The sequence below is a fragment of the Hyaena hyaena genome, unplaced genomic scaffold (assembly GCF_003009895.1).
Source record: "Hyaena hyaena isolate Hyena2069 unplaced genomic scaffold, ASM300989v1 scaffold_133, whole genome shotgun sequence".
NCBI classification, from domain to species: Eukaryota; Metazoa; Chordata; class Mammalia; order Carnivora; family Hyaenidae; genus Hyaena; species Hyaena hyaena.
The window spans coordinates 3,139,166-3,156,599 of record NW_024080765.1 but is presented as its reverse complement, the minus strand read 5'-3'; the positions used below and the strand labels follow the sequence as shown (position 1 = coordinate 3,156,599).

The 17,434-nt window shown below is 45.4% G+C and overlaps 1 protein-coding gene across 2 annotated transcripts in view; it reads left to right on the top strand.

Moving 5' to 3' along the window:
• The first annotated feature begins 15,929 nt into the window (after positions 1-15,929).
• Positions 15,930-17,434, top strand: part of CDK13 (cyclin dependent kinase 13) — a 119,264-nt gene continuing 117,759 nt past the window's right edge. Inside the window, exon 1 of one of the 2 annotated variants that reach the window (XM_039237986.1) lies at positions 15,930-17,238. In XM_039237986.1, coding sequence (XP_039093917.1) covers positions 15,998-17,238 — 1,241 coding nt within the window. In that variant the 5' untranslated portion in view covers positions 15,930-15,997. The remainder of the gene's footprint in view (positions 17,239-17,434) is intronic. The other variant, XM_039237987.1, reaches the window with a different exon arrangement.

Sequence of the window (17,434 nt, the reverse complement as noted above, 5' to 3'; positions counted from 1 at the left end):
TAATGAACATGTTCTATGACCATAATGGAATTAAATTAGAAACTATATATGTGAAGAGTCTAATTACCTGAATAATCAACACATTTGTAATTAACTTATGGGTTAAAAAAGAAATCACAAAAGGAATTCTAAAACGTTTTGAACCAACTGATAACAAAACCACAGTATATCACAATTTGTGGGAGGTAGCTAAAGCAGAACTTAGAGGAAAATGTGTAGTTTTAAATGCTTATATTTTTAAACATGAGCCTAAAATCAATAATCCACGGTTTGTCTCAGGAAGTTAGTAAAAAAGGAGTAAATTAAATCCAAGGTAAGTAGAAGAAAAGAAATAGTAAAGAATAGAAGTCAATGGAATAGGAAATAAACAAACAAATATGAATAATCAAAGTCTGGTTGTTTGTAAAGTATCAATAAAGATACTAAGCTACTAGCTAACCAGATAACAAAATAGAGACAACATAAATTAAAAATAACAGAGCTGGAAGAGGGGAGATCATAGCACACACTGGAAGATAATAAAGTGTTACTGTGAAGAACTTTATGCCAATAGATTCTCCAACTCAGATGAAATGGACAAATTCCTTGAAGGAGAAGAATAATCAAAACTGGCATAAAGCATAATAACTATTAAAGAGATTGAATTTGTAATTGAAAAACATCCCACAAAAAAGTTCTAGTCCCAGATGGCTTCACCAGTCATTCTATCAAGCATTTAAGGGAAAAAGAATGCAAATTCCAAAAATAGAGAATGAGGGGTTAATTCCCCTCATTTTAAGAAGCTAGCGTATATATGATACCAAAACCTAAAATGGTATGTAAAATAAAGTTTATATACCAATATCCCTCATTTACTTAGATGCAAAAATTCTTGTCAAAATACTAGCAAGTCAAATAACTATAAAACTCTGACCAAGCAGGGTTCATTCAGGGAATTCATGGTTGGTTTACCATTTGAAGAGCAACTGATGCAATTCCCCATATTAACAGACTGAAGAGGAAAAACTATATGATCGTCTCAATGTATTTCACCATGTTAGTGAAATTAATGATAAAAAGCATGTCATTATGTCAACAGGTGCAGAAAAAGCCGTGAGAAATTGGCACTGGCACTGATAAAAGCATGTAGCAACTCGGGATTAAAATGGAGCCTTCTCCAACGTATAAAGAACATCTGTGAAAAATATACCACTAACATCACAATTTAATGGTGAAAGATACTGTTTTTTGCCCAAGATTGGGAACAAGGTAAGGATTTGGCTCTCACCACTTCTATTCAACACTGTACTAGAGGTCAAAGCCTATTCAAAATGATAAGAAAAGGCGATAAAGCAATGCAGATTGAAAAGGAAGTAGTAAAACGCTTTATTAGAGATAGAATAATCATATTTGCGGAATCTATGGATAACTTAGTAGAACTAATATGTGAATTTAGGAAGCTAAAAGAATAGCAGGCCAATGTACAAAAATCAGTTGTGGGGCACCTGGGTGGCGGCACAGTCGGTTAAGCAGGTTAAGCATCAGACTTTGGCTCAGGCCATGATCTCATGGTTAGTGAGTTTGAGCCCTGTGTGCTTGGGATTCTCTCCTTTGCTCTCTGCCCCTCCCTGACTTGTGCTTTCTCTCTCTGAAAATAACTAATTAAGTTTTAAAAACAAAACAGAAATCACTTGTAACTTTTAAGTTTATTTATTTATTCTGAGAGAGAGAGAGAGTGTGTGTGTGTGGTGCAAGTGGGGGAGGGGCAGAGAGAAACGGAGAGAGAGGATCCCAAACAGGCTCCATAGCGTCAGCGCAGAGCCCGAGGTGGGGCTCAAACCCATGAAGCAGATCATGAACCTGAGCCAAAACCAAGAGTCAGACGCTTCACCCACTGAGCCACCCAGGCGCCCCAGAGCAGCCGTAATTCCAAATACTAGCAATAAATTGAAGGAAATGGGGGACACCTAGGTGGCTCAGTTGGTTAAACGTTGACTTAAGCTCATACAATTTCGGTCATGATGTCACAGTTCGCGAGTTCAAGCCCTGTTCAAGCCCTGACTCCAGCTCTGTGCTGACAGCTCATATTCTGGAACCTGCTTTGGATTATGTGTCTTGCTCTCTCCCTGCCCCTTCTCTGATCATGCTCTCTCTCTCTCTCTCTCTGTCAAAAATAAATAAACAACAACAAAAAAAAAACCTGAAGAAAATGAAATATTAAAAAACATTTCATAAACCTTTCATGAAAATTAGCTAAAAAATGGATCACTGACCAAATATTAAAATGCAAAGCTATAAAACTTCTGGTTTGGAACATAGGAGAAAATATATTTGACCTTGGATTTGGTGGTGAATTTTTTAGATACACCAAAAGCATGATCCATGAAAGAAAAACTTGTTAATTTGTACTTTATAAAAACTAAACACATCTGTTCTGGGAAGATAATCAAAAGATAAGCCTCAGACAGGCAAAAAATATTTGGAAAACACATATCTGATAAAAAGACTTGCATGAAAAATATACAAAGAACTTTTAAAGCTCAACAATAAGAAAACACCCAAAATGTAAAAATGTGCACCAAATGTAAAACACAAATAACACACACATCAAAGAAGATGCACAGATAGCAAATAAACATATGAAAAAATGCTGTATAGCATTTGGCATTAAGGATCTTCAAATTAAAACCAGAAGATACGACTATACACCGGTTAGAATTGTTAAAATCCAAAAACTGACAATACATGTTGCTGGCGAGTATGTGGAGAACTGGAACTCTTGTTCATTGGTGGTGGAAACGGAAAATGGTACAAACACTTTGGCTGTTTCTTACAGAGCTAAAAATAGTCTAGACATAATATTATTATATGATCCAGCAATTTCACTCCTAGGTTTTTACCCAATTGACTTGAAAAATTATGTCTACGCAGAAACCTGTGGACAAATCACCAGCTTTATTCATAATCACTCAAAATCAGAAGCAACTAAGATATCCTTCAATAGGTGACTAGATAAGCAAATTGTGGTACATCTATACAGAGGAATATTTTTTCAATGATAAAAAGAAATTAGCCATCAAGCCACAAAAAGACGTGGATGAATTTTAAATACATATTGCTAAGTGAAAGATGCCTGTCTGAAAAGACTACTGTATAATTATAAATACAATTACATTATGGAAAAGGTAAACTACAGCAATATTAAAAAGATCAGTGATTGATTGGCCAGAGGCTTGAGGGGGACTGGAGAGAGCTAAATGGGTGAATCAGAATTTTTTTTTAGGGCATTGAAACTATTGTATATGAGATTCTAATGGTAGATATGCGAATTTAATAGTTTTGTCCATAATAGCTCCCAGTTGGAAACAACCTGAATGTCCAACCACAGGTGAATGGATCAACAATGTGGTCTATCCATTCAGGGCAGTACTACCCAGCAACAGAAAGAAATGAATTACTGATAATGAGCTACGACACGATAAATCTCAAAGGCATTCCGTCCAGCAAGAGAAGCCAGTACTGCAAACTCTATGATTCAATTCAGCAGAAGTTCTAGAACACGAAAACTAGTTGCCTAGGGCAGGCTGGTGGTGGTAGTGGCAACTGACTGCAAAGAGGCAGGAGAAACGTTCATTTTTTGTGAATGATATATTCTTTGTGTGGTGGTTACTTGCCTTATATGTTTGCTACTTTATCATACACAAATTGACTTTATAATAAAATTGACGTGAATTTATTTTTTTTTTAAAGAGGCAACGGTAAGACTGACTAGATGATTTGTCCACAAAGAAGGAGATTCTCGGGGCGCCTGGGTGGCTTAGTCGGTTAAGCGTCCGACTTTCGCTCAGGTCATGATCTCGCGGTTCGTGGGTTCGAGCCCCGCGTCGGGCTCTGTGCTGACTGCCAGCTCTGAGCCTGGAGCCTGTTTCAGTCTGTGACTCCCTCTGTCTCTGACCCTCCCCTGCTCACGCTGTCTCTCTCTCTCTCTCTCTCTCCTAGAAATAAATAAAACATAAAAAAAAAAAAAGAAGGAGATTCTCAATTGATAGGCTTCCCTGGAGAGTACAGGTCACAGGCTGGTTTTTATGATGGAAACTTCTCACATCCCAGAAGGGAGAGCTTTTCTCTGCTATACCAACTCCTTCCCAACACCCCTAATTCTCTGTAGGTGGTTCTCCACAAAGGAATTCTCCTGCCCTCCCCAACCTCCAGATGTAATCACCTGGCTGGCAACTATTCTGTGTTTTTTTTTTTTTTTAATTTTTTAAGGTTTATTCATTTTTTCAGAGACAGAGACAAAGCGTGAGCAGGGGAAGGGCAGAGAGAGATGGGGATATAGACTCTGAAGCAGGCTCCAGGCTCCGAGCTGTCAGCACAGAGCCCGACGCGGGGCTCAAACTCACAGACTGCAAGATCATGATCTGAGCCAAAGTCAGACGCTCAACCGACTGAGCCCCCCAGGGGCCTCGCTATTTTGTGTTTCAAAGTCAGTTCCCTATCCACCTTCAGACGGTTCTGATTCTGCCTCATTTCTCTTTCTTTCCCTCTGTAATACTTCCTACACACCTGAGTCCAAAACCTCTCCAAAGCCCTACAAACCCAGGGTTGTTTACGTGTTCTTAGGATCTTTACTTTGTGATGTGTATCCATCGATTTAATTCTAGTTGAGGTGAATTTTAATAGTTATCTATTTTTGAATAGCAAATACTGCAAAATTTAGGGGCTTAAAACAATAATAAAAAGGACATGAAGATCATTGGGGTTCATCTTGGGGGCTGGGTAATCCAGTCAGTAAATACTCATTTGTGTGTTTATGTCCATCTCCATCATTTTCATTCCTCAGTATCTGTTTCATCTGCCACTTGTGAAGAAACTACCAACCAATTTTTAAGTATGATAGATACTACGGTAAACATAACTAAGACATTTATAGTATTTCAAAGTTTCAAAGTTACAGTTGTAAGTACTTCTCTCTCTCTTTTAAGATTTTTATTTTTTTATGTTTTCTTATTTATTTCTGAGAGACAGAGACAGTGTGAGCAGGGGAGGGTCAGAGGGAGAGGGAGATACAGAATTCAAAGCTGGCTCCAGGCTCCAAGCTAGCTGTTAGCACAGAGCCCGATGCGGGGCTCGAACCCACGAACCGTGAGATCATGACCTGAGCTGAAGTCGGATGCTTAACCGACTGAGCCACTCAGACACCCCAAGATTTTTATTTTTAAGTTATCTTTACTCTCCATGACCAATGCCGGGCTCGAACTCACAGCCTTGAGACCAAGAGTCACAGGCCCCATCAACTGAGCCAGCCAGGAGCCCCTGTGCTTCTCTCTTTTTATTTTTATTATTTTTTTAAAAAGTTTATTTATTTATTTTGAAAGAGAGGGAGAGAGACAGAGAGAGAGAGCAGGGGAGGGGCAGAGAGAGAGAATCCCAAGCAGGCTCCACACTGGCAGCGCAGAGCCCAACACGGCGTCTGAACTGACCAACTGTGAGGTCATGACCTGAACTGAAACCAAAAATTGGATGGACGCTTAACCGACTGAGCCACCCAGGCGCCTCTTTCTCTTTCTAAAAAAGTAATAGATTTTAGGGCACCTGGGTGACTCGGTCGGCTAAGCATCTGATCCTTTATCTCAGCTCACACCATGATCTCTCCGTTTGTGAGTCTGAGTTCCACGTTAGGCTCTGTGCTGAGAGGACAGAGCCTATTTGGGATTCTCTCTCTCTCTCTGCCCTGCTCGTGTTCTAAATCTCTTTCAAAATAAATAAACATTTTTTAAAAGGTAGTAGACTTTATCTTTTTGGGCAGTTTTAGGTTAACAGAAAAACTGAGCAAGATGGACAGAGTCCCATATACTCCTCACCCCCTAGTTTCTTCAATTAACACTGTGCATTACTGTGGTGTGCTTGTTACAGTTAATGAGTCGATAGGGATGCATTATTAGTATTGAAGTTCGCAGTTCACATTGGGTTCAGTTTCTGTGCTGTGCATGCTATAGATTTTGACAAATGTATAATGACACATATCTACCTTTACAGTATTATACAGAACAGTTCACTTCCTTAAAAATATTCCATCCTCCCCGAAGACCCTCTGATGTTTTTACTATCTCCAGCTTTGCCTTTCCCAGAATGTTGTATCGTTAGAATCATACAGCATTAAGCCTCTTCAAATTGGCTTCTTTCGCTTAGTGATATGAACCTGAGTTCCTCTATGTCTTTTGTGGCTTGAGAGCACAATTCTTTTCATTGCTGAGTAATATTCTATTGTATAGATGTATCACAGTTGGTTTACCCAACTGAAGGATATCTCAGTTGCTTCCACATTTTGGAAATCATGGCTAAAGCTGCTATAAACACTGATGTGCAGGTTTTTGTGTGGCTATACTTCTTTTTCATTCTTGGTTCTTCAGGTTTATGCTAGACTTTTTCTTAGATGGTTCATTTCTTTCATCTGAGAAAAACCCTTCATCTTTATTGTATGAGCCTGAGTTCTTTGTAGCTTCTCAGTAAATATTTTCCTCGAAATTCAGATAGGCATTTACAATTTTGTTGAGTAATTTTCAAAGTCCTTTGAATTTCTAGGCTCATGCCTATTTCCACAGAAAGGTAGAACTGTGTGGTATAATTGAGATGGGAGCAGTAAGTAACTTATGTATAACGCAACCCAAAGTATTTTAAGTTCTTTTCAGTTGATGCTCTAGAGGTCTACTTTGTAGTTTCTCTACCCTTAACCGAGCTCTTCATTAAGTAAAACTTCTAGCATAAACACATCTGAATTACTGAATATTCCATTTGACTACAGAATGAAGATTATGTTTCTCTGAAAACATCATGCTCCATTCTTGTGTTTTATTACTTTTTAAGCCATTCCAGGGGCCCTAAACACACACATGGCACCGAAACAAGCTGCTCTGTTTAAGAACACATACTTTGCTTTAGTTCTAGACAGCTGTAATGGACAGCTGGACTTTCTTGGCTGCAGCATAACCTACCCTTCTTCCTGTTTGAGGGAATCCCCCCACTGTCTTGTTGAAAGGCCACACCCTCCCTACCACTCGGGAAGTGTAAGGGGCCATATACCCTAGCAGCCTGCATGGGCACATGATCTTGAGCCAACGATCTTTTTTTTTTTTTTTTTTTCCAGAAATTTGAATCTTAACCGAGTGACACAAAGATAAAGAGGTGATGAGGCTTAATTCACAGCAGTGGGGGCATTATCTCAAAGCAGCAGTGCCCTGGGGCGCCCGGGTGGCTTAGTCGGTTAAGTGTCCGATTTTCGCTCAGGTCATGATCTCACGGTTCGTGGGTTCGAGCCCCGCGTTGGGCTCTGTGCTGACTGCCAGCTCGGAGCCTGGAGCCTGTTTCAGAGTCTGTGTCTCCCTCTCTCTCTGACCCTCCCCTGCTCACCCTGTGTGTGTGTCTCTCTCTCTGCTAGAAATAAATAAAACATTTAAAAAAAAAAAAAAAAAAGCAGCAGTGCCCTACCGCAGAGGTGGTTTTGTCCTTCAGCTATTCCTGCTCACGTTTCCCAGCTTCCTTGCTGTCTGGACATATCTGGGTCTTTGCCTCGTATTCAAGCCTTCGTAGTACAGCTTCCTGTCAATTTGTGAGCCCTTCACACATCTCAAATAACTTACTTTTTTACTTACGATTTTTAGAGTAGCTGTTGACTTTCAGTAGAATTCTTTTAATTGATAGATCAGCAAACTCAATCTATCGATTCTCCCAATATTCATTAAGTACAGCCTATGTTGTGCAGGGGTTAAGGATAGAAAGGTGGGGCGCCTGGGTGGCTCAGTTAAGCTTCTGACTCTTGATTTCAGCTCATGATCTCATGGTTTGAGAGACTGAGCCACGCACTGGGCTCTGCACTGACAGCAAGGAGCCTGCTTGGGATTCTCTCTCTCTCCTTCTTTCTTCGCCCCTCTCCTGCTTGTGTGCAAGTTTGCACATGTTCTCTCTCTCAAAATATATAAACCTAAAAAGATAAATTAGATCAAATCTTTAAAAGAATACTGTCTACTTTGTTCTTTAGATAACAATGAAAAGATAGAAACTAAGGCTTAATACAGCATAATGTTTTCAAAATTCATCCATGTTGTAGCATATTTTAGAAATTCATTCCTTTTTATTATTGACAAATACTATATTGTGTGGATCTGTCACATGTTGTTTATCTATTCATCTATTGATGGACATTTGGGCCCTTTCTACTTTTTGGCTATTATGAATTATGCTGCTGTAAACATTCTCGTAAAACTTTTTGCATGGAGATATGTTTTCACAACTCCTAGGTAGATACTTAGAATTGCTGGGCCACAATGAAATTCTATGTTTAGCATTTTGACGAACTGCCAAACTGTTTTCCAAGGCAGACATACCAATTTTACATTATTACCAGCAATATACGAAGGGTCCATTTTCGCCACATTTTTGGACAAAACTTGTCTATTCATTATTGCCATCCTGGTGTTTGAAGTGGTATCTCATTATGGTTTTTATCTGAATTTCCCTAACAGCTAATGATGTTGAGCATCTTTTCATGTCCTTTTTCAGCTATCTGTATCTTCTTTGGAGAAGAGTCTATTTGGATCCTTTAGCCATTTTAAAATTGGGTTATTTTTTTCATTCCAAAATTGAGTTGTCGGAGTTCTTTATATATTCTAGATTCAAGTCCCTTAACATATATATATGTATATATGAGCTGTTTCACTTTATTGATGTTGTCATTTGAAGCATAAAGCTTTTAAATCATGTTATGTCCAATTTATCTTTTTTTCCTTTTGTCATTTGTGTTCTTGGTGTTTCATCTGAGGTTTTGTATAATCCAATGCTGCAAATATTTATTTGGATGTTTTCTTCTCAGAGTTTTAGAGTTCTAGCTCTTATATTAGGTCTCTAGTTCATTTTGTGTTAATTTTTGTATATGGTATGAGACTGGGGTCTGACTATATGGTTTTGTATGTGGCTACCCAGTTGTCTCAGCACCATTTGTTGAAAAGACAATTCTTCCCCATTGAATTGTTTTAGCACCCTTGTTGAAAATCATTTGACCATAAACATAAAGGTGAATCAATTCTTAAATTCGGAGTCTAATACTTTTATTGTAATGCTCTGAAAACAAAATAAGATTCTGTCAGTTAAAAAGTCCTGGTAGAAATCATTTCATTTGATCTATGTCACCAATACTGTACTTTAAGATTATAATAACTTCATTAATAAGAACTTTAATACAACATAGATGAATTGTTCGTGTTTGTACTTTCTCCATCAAATGTTAGTTGATATAATTGGAAATTTAAAATATCCTTGTCCTATACTTGAACTTCCAAATACCCCTATCTCCTAAGAGTAAATATTCTTATGAAGTTACATATTAACAAAACATCCCAATAAGTTATATCCCTTTTAAATTCTGACATAATTCAATGTATTAATTTGACTTATCTCTATAACTAAGGCATAACTAGAATAAGACAAACTGTAATGTTCATGGTTTTATGCCACAATGTGAATCTTAGTTTTTGGACCAAGTCCCCAAATAATCACAAAAGTTGCTCCAGGACTGGCATGAAAAATGATTTAATTGCTGGTACCATCTCTGACCTGTTGGTAATGGGCCTCTGAACCGTGCACAAGATGAACATGGGAGCAGCACATCGATCACTTTCATCTATTACTTGTGAAATTCAACTTAAAATTTTATCACAAATTTTGTGTTTTACTTTCATTCTGAAATACATTATGGGTATGTGTCTCCCCCAGACCTCTTTAAAGAAAAAGTGATGCGTGATGTATAGATTAAAATCAAGAGCTTCACACAGGGGGCGCCTGGGTGGTTCAGTTGGTTAAGCATCTGACTACAGCTCAGGTCATGATCTTATGCTCCATGAGTTCGAACCCTGTGCTGGGCTCTGTGCTGACAGCTCAGAGCCTAGAGCCTACTTCTCATTCTGTGTCTCCCTCTCCCTCTGCCCCTTCCTGGCTCTCTCTCAAATAAAATAAAAACATTTAATAAAAAGAGCATCACTGAACTTTACCTTCCCTCCAACTAATTCCTCAAACTGCCTGTCCCCACACCTTTTGTGTTTCCAATTCCTTTCTTAGTGAATGAAGAGATTAATCCCCAGGGTTCTCTTACCATAGCTTTCTCTCTTCTTTCCCCATTCCTGCGATGGGTCTGGCACCTCAATGTGAACGCACGTGGGAGCCCAGAGTGGTCACAGAGGGAAAGGCTTTACCCTCAGGGAGAGGACTCTAGGAGTACGGTCTAGTGAAGTGAAAGACCCCATAACCTGGGGTACCAAAATGAGGCCCTCGTGCCATAGAAGAAGGATACTCGTCCCTCTGAGAAAGGCCTGCAGACTCAAAATCCTCTTATCATAAATAGTCACTGCTAAATCGGTTGCCCTTTAGTGAGGGCTGCAGAACCACACTTAGACCATGTCCTTCTCGAGCCTGAGCTGCTGGGCAATCTGGCTGATCTGCTCCAGTGTGGGTTTCAGGCATTTATTCTGAGACGGAGTCTGAGGCTATATTTAGGATGAGCAGGAAGGAGTCATATTCATTATTTAATGATATCCATCATGGAAGTGGGATGAGCATGGGGTCACACTGTAGTATTTGGGAATTTAGTTTGGCTGTAATAAAATTGGAAAAGCAACGGCTTAAACGTATTACCAGCTTTGTCTTCAGTCCAGGGTTGGTTTGGCACATCCACAACGCCCTCGGGGAGCCAGGCCTCCCCAGCCTCCCACCACCTAGTAATCCTTAGCCCGTACTTGTTCCTTCGTAGTCACAAGATGGCCGCTCAAACTCCAGGATTGCATCCAGACGAAAAGAAAAGTAAGGGTGAAGGGTAAAAGGCACAGGTCAGTTAAACTGGCCTTCCATTCTCAGAAGCATTTACAGAAGCCTCATCCAACAAGTTCCACTTAGTTTTCATTGGCCAGAACTGCGTATGTTCTTGTCCTTCATCTGCGAGATGCGCTGGAAGATGTAGTTTTTAGCTAGGCACATTTATACCAGAACCAGTGTTCCGATACTTATGATCAGGGAGAACCCATATTAGGAAGGTCTCTAGCAGTTCAGTCCACCATTCCTATTCCATAAATAGGTATCCTTCAGCTTCACTGAAGGAGCAAGAACTCTACCCCCAGCACCCTCAAATCCCCACCCGCTCTCACACACAGAGGCAACATTGCTCTTCCGCAAAGGGTTGATAGCCAGTGTGGGTTCTGAATCGTGTGGAAGATGAGCCTGGGAGAGGCACATCTTTTGCTTCTGAGTCATACTAGTGAAATTGATGTTAAAATTGTATTACAAATTCTGCGTTATACTTCCTTTTACTGGGGAACTTAGTACTGTAGTTGTGTTCAACATAAACCTCAGGAATGATATCGCTGTGAGACATCCTGTGATTCTTAAAAGACTGGGCTGCAAACCTAGATGGACTTTGGTTAGAATCCAGACCCAGATTTACTAGCAATGTGCTTTGGGCAGGACATTCAAACTGTGCCTCAATTTCCTCATTTGTAAACTGTGGGTAGTAAATTTTACAAGTCGGATGAGAAGACGATTGATGTCCAAACTAGAAAAAAGTTGAATGTGCTGGAAAGAGGATACTATTAATAATTATGCTTCAGCAAGTGGCATAAACCAGGACCACCCCAGGCAAACCCAGAACTATGGTCACCCTACTTACAGGTACCGAGGAGAGGTTTAAGTGAGAAAATGAAAATAAAGCACTTAGCACAGAGCCTAATACACAGCAAGTGCCCAGTAGGATTTAGCCTCTATATTTTTGTTATTGAATTGGAAAGTTCTGTTTCAGCTGACAATCCTCCTTATGATAAATAGTGGACTGATGTGCGAAGAGCGTAATTTTTTTTAAGGTGGAGAAAAACCTCATTGAAAGTCAAACAACCAACCTCTCTAGAGGGGGTACAGCGTTAAAAGACACTGCAGGCATTGCTAGTGATAAGGATCCTGGAATGATAGTGAATGGCCTGTCAACAGTTTGTCAGCATGAGGCAGAGAATCAGAATTTTCATGATTTTATGTACTATTTCTCAAAGGTTTTGATCTGAGGATCCTTTTATCCTCTTAAAAATTTTTGAGATCCACAAAGAGCTTTTGTTTGTGTGAGTTCTATCAATTGATATTAAAAAGAAAACTGGAGAGAATTAAAAAGTATTCATCTAAAATGACAACCTGGACATATATTAACACACCAAACACATTTAAATTAACTATCTTTGGGGCGCCTGGGGGGCTCAGTTGGTTAAGTGTCTGACTTTGGCTCAGATCATGATCTCACAGTTGGCGGGTTCGAGCCCCGCGTCAGGCTCTGTGGGGGCAGCCAGCTCAGAGCCTGGAACCTGCTTCAGATTCTGTATCTCCCTCTCTCTCTGACCCTCCTCTGCTCACACTGTCTCTCTCTCTCTCTGAAATAAAAAAATAAAAGATAAAAATAACTATCTTTATACAACAAAATAAAAATGAGAGGATTATTGTTTACCTTTCTTCAGATCTCTTTATTGACTGGTTTAATAGAACCGAAACAGATTCTCATTTCTACCTTTTTACGCCATTTGTTGTAATATGTTGTTTCGGTGAAAATATATGAGCAAAATATGTTCTTGGAAAAGAGAGGGAGTATTTTAATACCCTTTCCTGATAATTGTGGTTATTCTTTGATACTACATCAAAACTCCACAGTAGTTTCTTAAAGGTTAGTTGTAAAGTGGAATCTCTCAAATCCTATCCATGAATGTTTTGTACTGTTATATTAAAATCCCTCGGTCAGTTTTAAACTCTGAATGAATGTTTTACTCATGACTTTGTAACGTCGTCCATCAGTCATATTGAAAATATCGGTTCATGGAGTTATGCAGATATTCCAAATGTTTACACATTTCAGAAACCGAATACCTTAGAACATTCTAGAAAACATATGAACACACAAGCATACATTCCATTAGCCACCAGAATGATGATGTCATCACATGCCGTGTCACCTCTGGAAAACTCCACTGTACATTCATGATAGAATTAAGAGTCAAAAAAACCAAATCATATCTTATTACTAGGAAAATAGTTCTGACTGCATAAGTCACTGAACAGATTTTAGTCTCAAGGCATACTTTCAGAACAGCTGATATGGTATGATATGACTTAGATAAAAAGCAAAAAACTTCCACCTTTTTTTCCTTTTAAAATTTAGAGGTAATTAATTACAACACACCAACAGCAAAATACTAAAATATAGTCCCAACTGGCAATTTCAAACTTTTTTATATGAAGACAAGTAGACAAGCTTATAGAAACACTTGGCTTTGAATCTGAAGGTCTTTCTCATTTGTTGTTGTTGTTTTTAGTTTGGATTCTATTAATTATTAGTATTTCCATGTATGCAGGTAGGTATCTCTGAGGAGCTCAAAATGCTTCATTTCTTCCATTTCTTCCCATTGCTCCCAAGATGGAATCTTTACAGAAACAAGTGGGCAGCAAAATCCCACTAAAAAATATTTTAGTACATCTTTTCTGTTTGCAACCTGGCCTGGAAGCTGCCCATGTATTACGGGTCAAATTTTCTTTTTTGCAAGGATAGACGATCACATTCTCCAGTGAAAGTGGTCATAGGATTTGAGAAGCTGCTAAATAAATCTCTTATCTTGCTCTCCTGTTCTGTTACTGCAGGCTTTTCAAAGTACGATGATAGTAGAGGTTAATTCTATTTTTTTGAAAAAGCCATGTCCTAACTGGTCTTTAGCAGGCTATACGGCCAAGGAGAAATTTGTTTTAGGCACCCTGCCCCTTACTTTTCTGTTCCGTTTCCCAACGCCCTTACCACTTCCTTCTGGCTGCACAGGAGGCCCCACTGTGTGGCCCACCCAGGCCCACCTTCCTAGGAAGCGCTCTGCCTCCTCTATCTTTCCGCAAACACATACCTTTTTCATTCTTTCTTTCAGTAAAGTCTGATTTTAGCTTAGCTTAGATTAGTCCAGTCTGAAATACAGTGTTAGTGGATGTCAAACCAATTCAGATATTTACACCAAGTGGCGCCTGGGTGGCTTGGTCGGTTAAGCGTCCGACTTTCGCTCAGGTCATGATCTCGCGGTTCGTGGGTTCGAGCCCCGCGTCGGGCTCTGTGCTGACTGCCAGCTCGTAGCCTGGGGCCTGTTTCAGAGTCTGTGACTCCCTCTCTCTCTGACCCTCCCCTGCTCGCGCTGTCTCTCTCTCTCCTAGAAATAAATAAAAAATATTAAAAAAAAAAAAGAATTCGATAGAAGGGCTAGACGTTTCTTTCTTCTGTGGAGACCGAACTTAAGAGTTTCTGCCCTTTTTTTTGGTTTGTATAAAGCTCCCTGTGGGACTTGAAGTAATGGAACTTGAGCAATGTTTGGGTTCCAGTTGCTTTGCCAGAGCCTGTTTCTCTGTTTGTCTCCTAGAAATAAATAAAACATTAAAAAAAAGAGAGAGCCATTTACACCAGGGTACGAGTGATGGAAGCATACCACGTGTTTGGGAACTGAGAACCAACTGATGATCTGCAAAAATTAACCTGTAAAGGGGTTACTACTTGTGGCCATTGAACGGACTGCTCAGCTTTTCCCAAGCATACTAAAAGCCAATAACCCACTTACACCTTAACCTAACTCTCCTGTGGGCTCCGTCTACAACCGAAAGGCACACTTGGGGAGGCGAGCCGGGAGACGGAGGTCACCGCAGGGCCCCGTCCGGCCGTCCCGCGGGCTGAGGTCCCAGCGCCCAGAAGGCAGCCCTCCTCTGAGCACCACGTTTGGACTCCCGGCTGCCGGTAAGAACTCTGGGATTTCCAGTGGTCCCTTTGGACGTTTCCTTTATGCCCCAAATTAAGGCTTTGATTTTTTTTTTTTTTCCTTTAAAGTAAATTTCAATGTTACCAAAGCTCGAGACTCTGATTCCCAAGTGTGCTTTTCGGTTAGGAGGGCCTCCGACTCGGGTGTCTGTGGAGACGGCTGAAGCCCGGGCCGGCGCTCTTCCGCACGGGGCCCTCCCTTCGTCTCGCGGCCACCCCATCGCGGGGGTCCGGCTGGGGTACGGGAGGGGGCGACCGGCCAGCCCGCGGCCCTGGACCGCACTGCTGACGCGTCTCCGGGTTCTCGCCGTCGCTGTGACCTTTCAACAGGCGGGCGGTGCAGCCACGCGTTGGACGCAACAGGCACGACCGGCGCGCCGTCACCGCGAGGCTCCGGCGACAGCAGTGGGCGGTACGCGACGCCGCTCCTTTCTTTAACCCTTCTTCACACAGAGTCCCGCCCTCACCGGAAGTGGAGTCGTTTCTGCGTTACGCCACTTCCGGGCCGCAGGCCCGTCTGCGGCGGGAGCGAGCACGCCGGTGCGCGGCAACTTCGTTCCCGCCTCCTTTGCCTCAACACCACTCCCCTTCGGCTGTCTCGGAGCGTGACGTGCGTGCGCGCCGCCGGCCTTGCGTCAGGGCCGGGGGGGGAAAGGCCGAGAGAGCGAGGCGAGGAGGAGGGGTTGTGGAGGTTGGGGCCCAGCCCGCGGGTGCCGTCGCCCGCCCTCCTGACGGAGATCGGCGAGGGAAGGGGAGGAGCGAGCCGGGGCCGGCCGCGCGCACCAGGGCCTCCTCGTGGAGGGGGGGGAGCGGCGGCGGCGCCGAGGGAAGAAGAAAGTCAGGGCCCGAACCCCCCGCCCCAGGCTCAGACCCCCCCCCACCGCGGGGGCACTTGGAGGACTCCGGACTCCCCCGCGGGCCCGCGCCCCGCGCCGCCGGCGCTTCCGCGGCGAGGCCGGGACGACGAGCGCGGGCGTCGCCGCTCCCCTCGGGCCCGGAGGCCGCGGCGGCCCCCGCTGTGACCTGGGGCCCGCGGAGCCGAGTCCCGAGCCGGAGTGCCGTGGCGCGGCGCCCGTCCGCCCGCCGCCGCTGCCGCTTCCGGCGGGGGACATGGCCGGGCTCTGAGCGGGGGGAGGCCGCACCCGCGCCGCGCTCCGCGGCGGGCTCTGGGCGATGCCGAGCAGCTCGGACACGGCGCTGGGGGGAGGCGGGGGCCTGAGCTGGGCGGAGAAGAAGTTGGAGGAACGCCGCAAGCGGAGGCGGTTCCTGTCCCCTCAGCAGCCGCCGCTGCTGCTGCCGCTCCTGCAGCCGCAGCTCCTGCAGCCGCCGCCGCCCCCGCCGCCTCTGCTCTTCCTGGCTGCCCCCGGCACGGCCGCCGCCGCAGCCGCCGCCGCCGCGGCCTCCTCCTCTTGCTTCAGCGCGGGCCCCCCCCTGGAGGTCAAGCGGCTGGCGAGAGGCAAGAGGCGCGCAGGAGGGCGGCAGAAGCGGCGCCGCGGGCCCCGCGCCGGGCAGGAGGCGGAGAAGCGCCGGGCCTTCTCGCTGCCCCAGCCGCAGCAGGACGGCGGTGGCGGTGCCAGCAGCGGCGGGGGTGTGAGCCCGCTGGTGGAGTACGAGGATGTGAGCTCCCAGTCCGAGCAGGGGCTGCTGCTGGGGGGCGCCAGCGCGGCGGCGGCGGCGGCGGCGGCGGCTGCCGGGGGAACGGGGGGCGGCGGCGGCGGCGGCGGCGGCGGCGCCGCGAGTCCGGCCTCCTCGCCCGGCGCCCCGCGGCGCGGGGACGCGGCGGAGCGCAGGCCGCGCCGGGACCGCCGCGGCAGCAGCGGCCGCAGCAAGGAGCGCCACCGCGAGCACCGGCGGCGGGACGGGCAGCGCGGCGGCGGCGAGGCCTCCAAGGGCCGCAGCCGCCACGGCCACGGCGGCGACGAGCGCGCCGACGCCGCCAAGAGCGGCAGCAGCAGCAGCAGCGGCGGCCGCCGGAAGAGCGCGTCGGCCACGTCCAGCAGCAGCAGCGGCCGCAAGGACCGGGACCCGAAGGCCCACCGCAGCCGGACTAAGTCGTCCAAGGAGCCGCCCTCGGCCTACAAGGAGCCGCCCAAGGCCTACCGCGAGGACAAGAGCGAGCCCAAGGCCTACCGGCGGCGGCAGCGGTCCCTGAGCCCGCTGGGCGGCCGGGACGACAGCCCGGGCTCGCACCGGGCCTCGCAGGGCCTGAGGGGCCGCAAGTCGCCCAGCCCGGCCGGAGGGGGCGGCAGCCCGTACTCTCGGCGGCCGCCGCGCTCCCCGAGCCCCTACGGCCGCCGCCGCTCCCCCAGCTACAGCCGCCACAGCTCGTACGAGCGCGGCGGCGACGTGTCCCCCAGCCCCTACAGCAGCAGCAGCTGGCGCCGCTCCCGGAGCCCCTACAGCCCGGTGGTCAGGTGAGCCCGCCGTCCGGCGCGCCCCCGGGGGGCGGCGGGGGGGGCGGGGGCCGCTGGCCGCGGCCGCGGGACCCCGGGTGCAGACGCGCCCCGAGCCCGGGGGCGGCGGGGGGGGGCGGGGGCCGCTGGCCGCGGCCGCGGGACCCCGGGTGCAGACGCGCCCCGAGCCCGGGGGCGGGGGGGGGGGGGCGGGGGC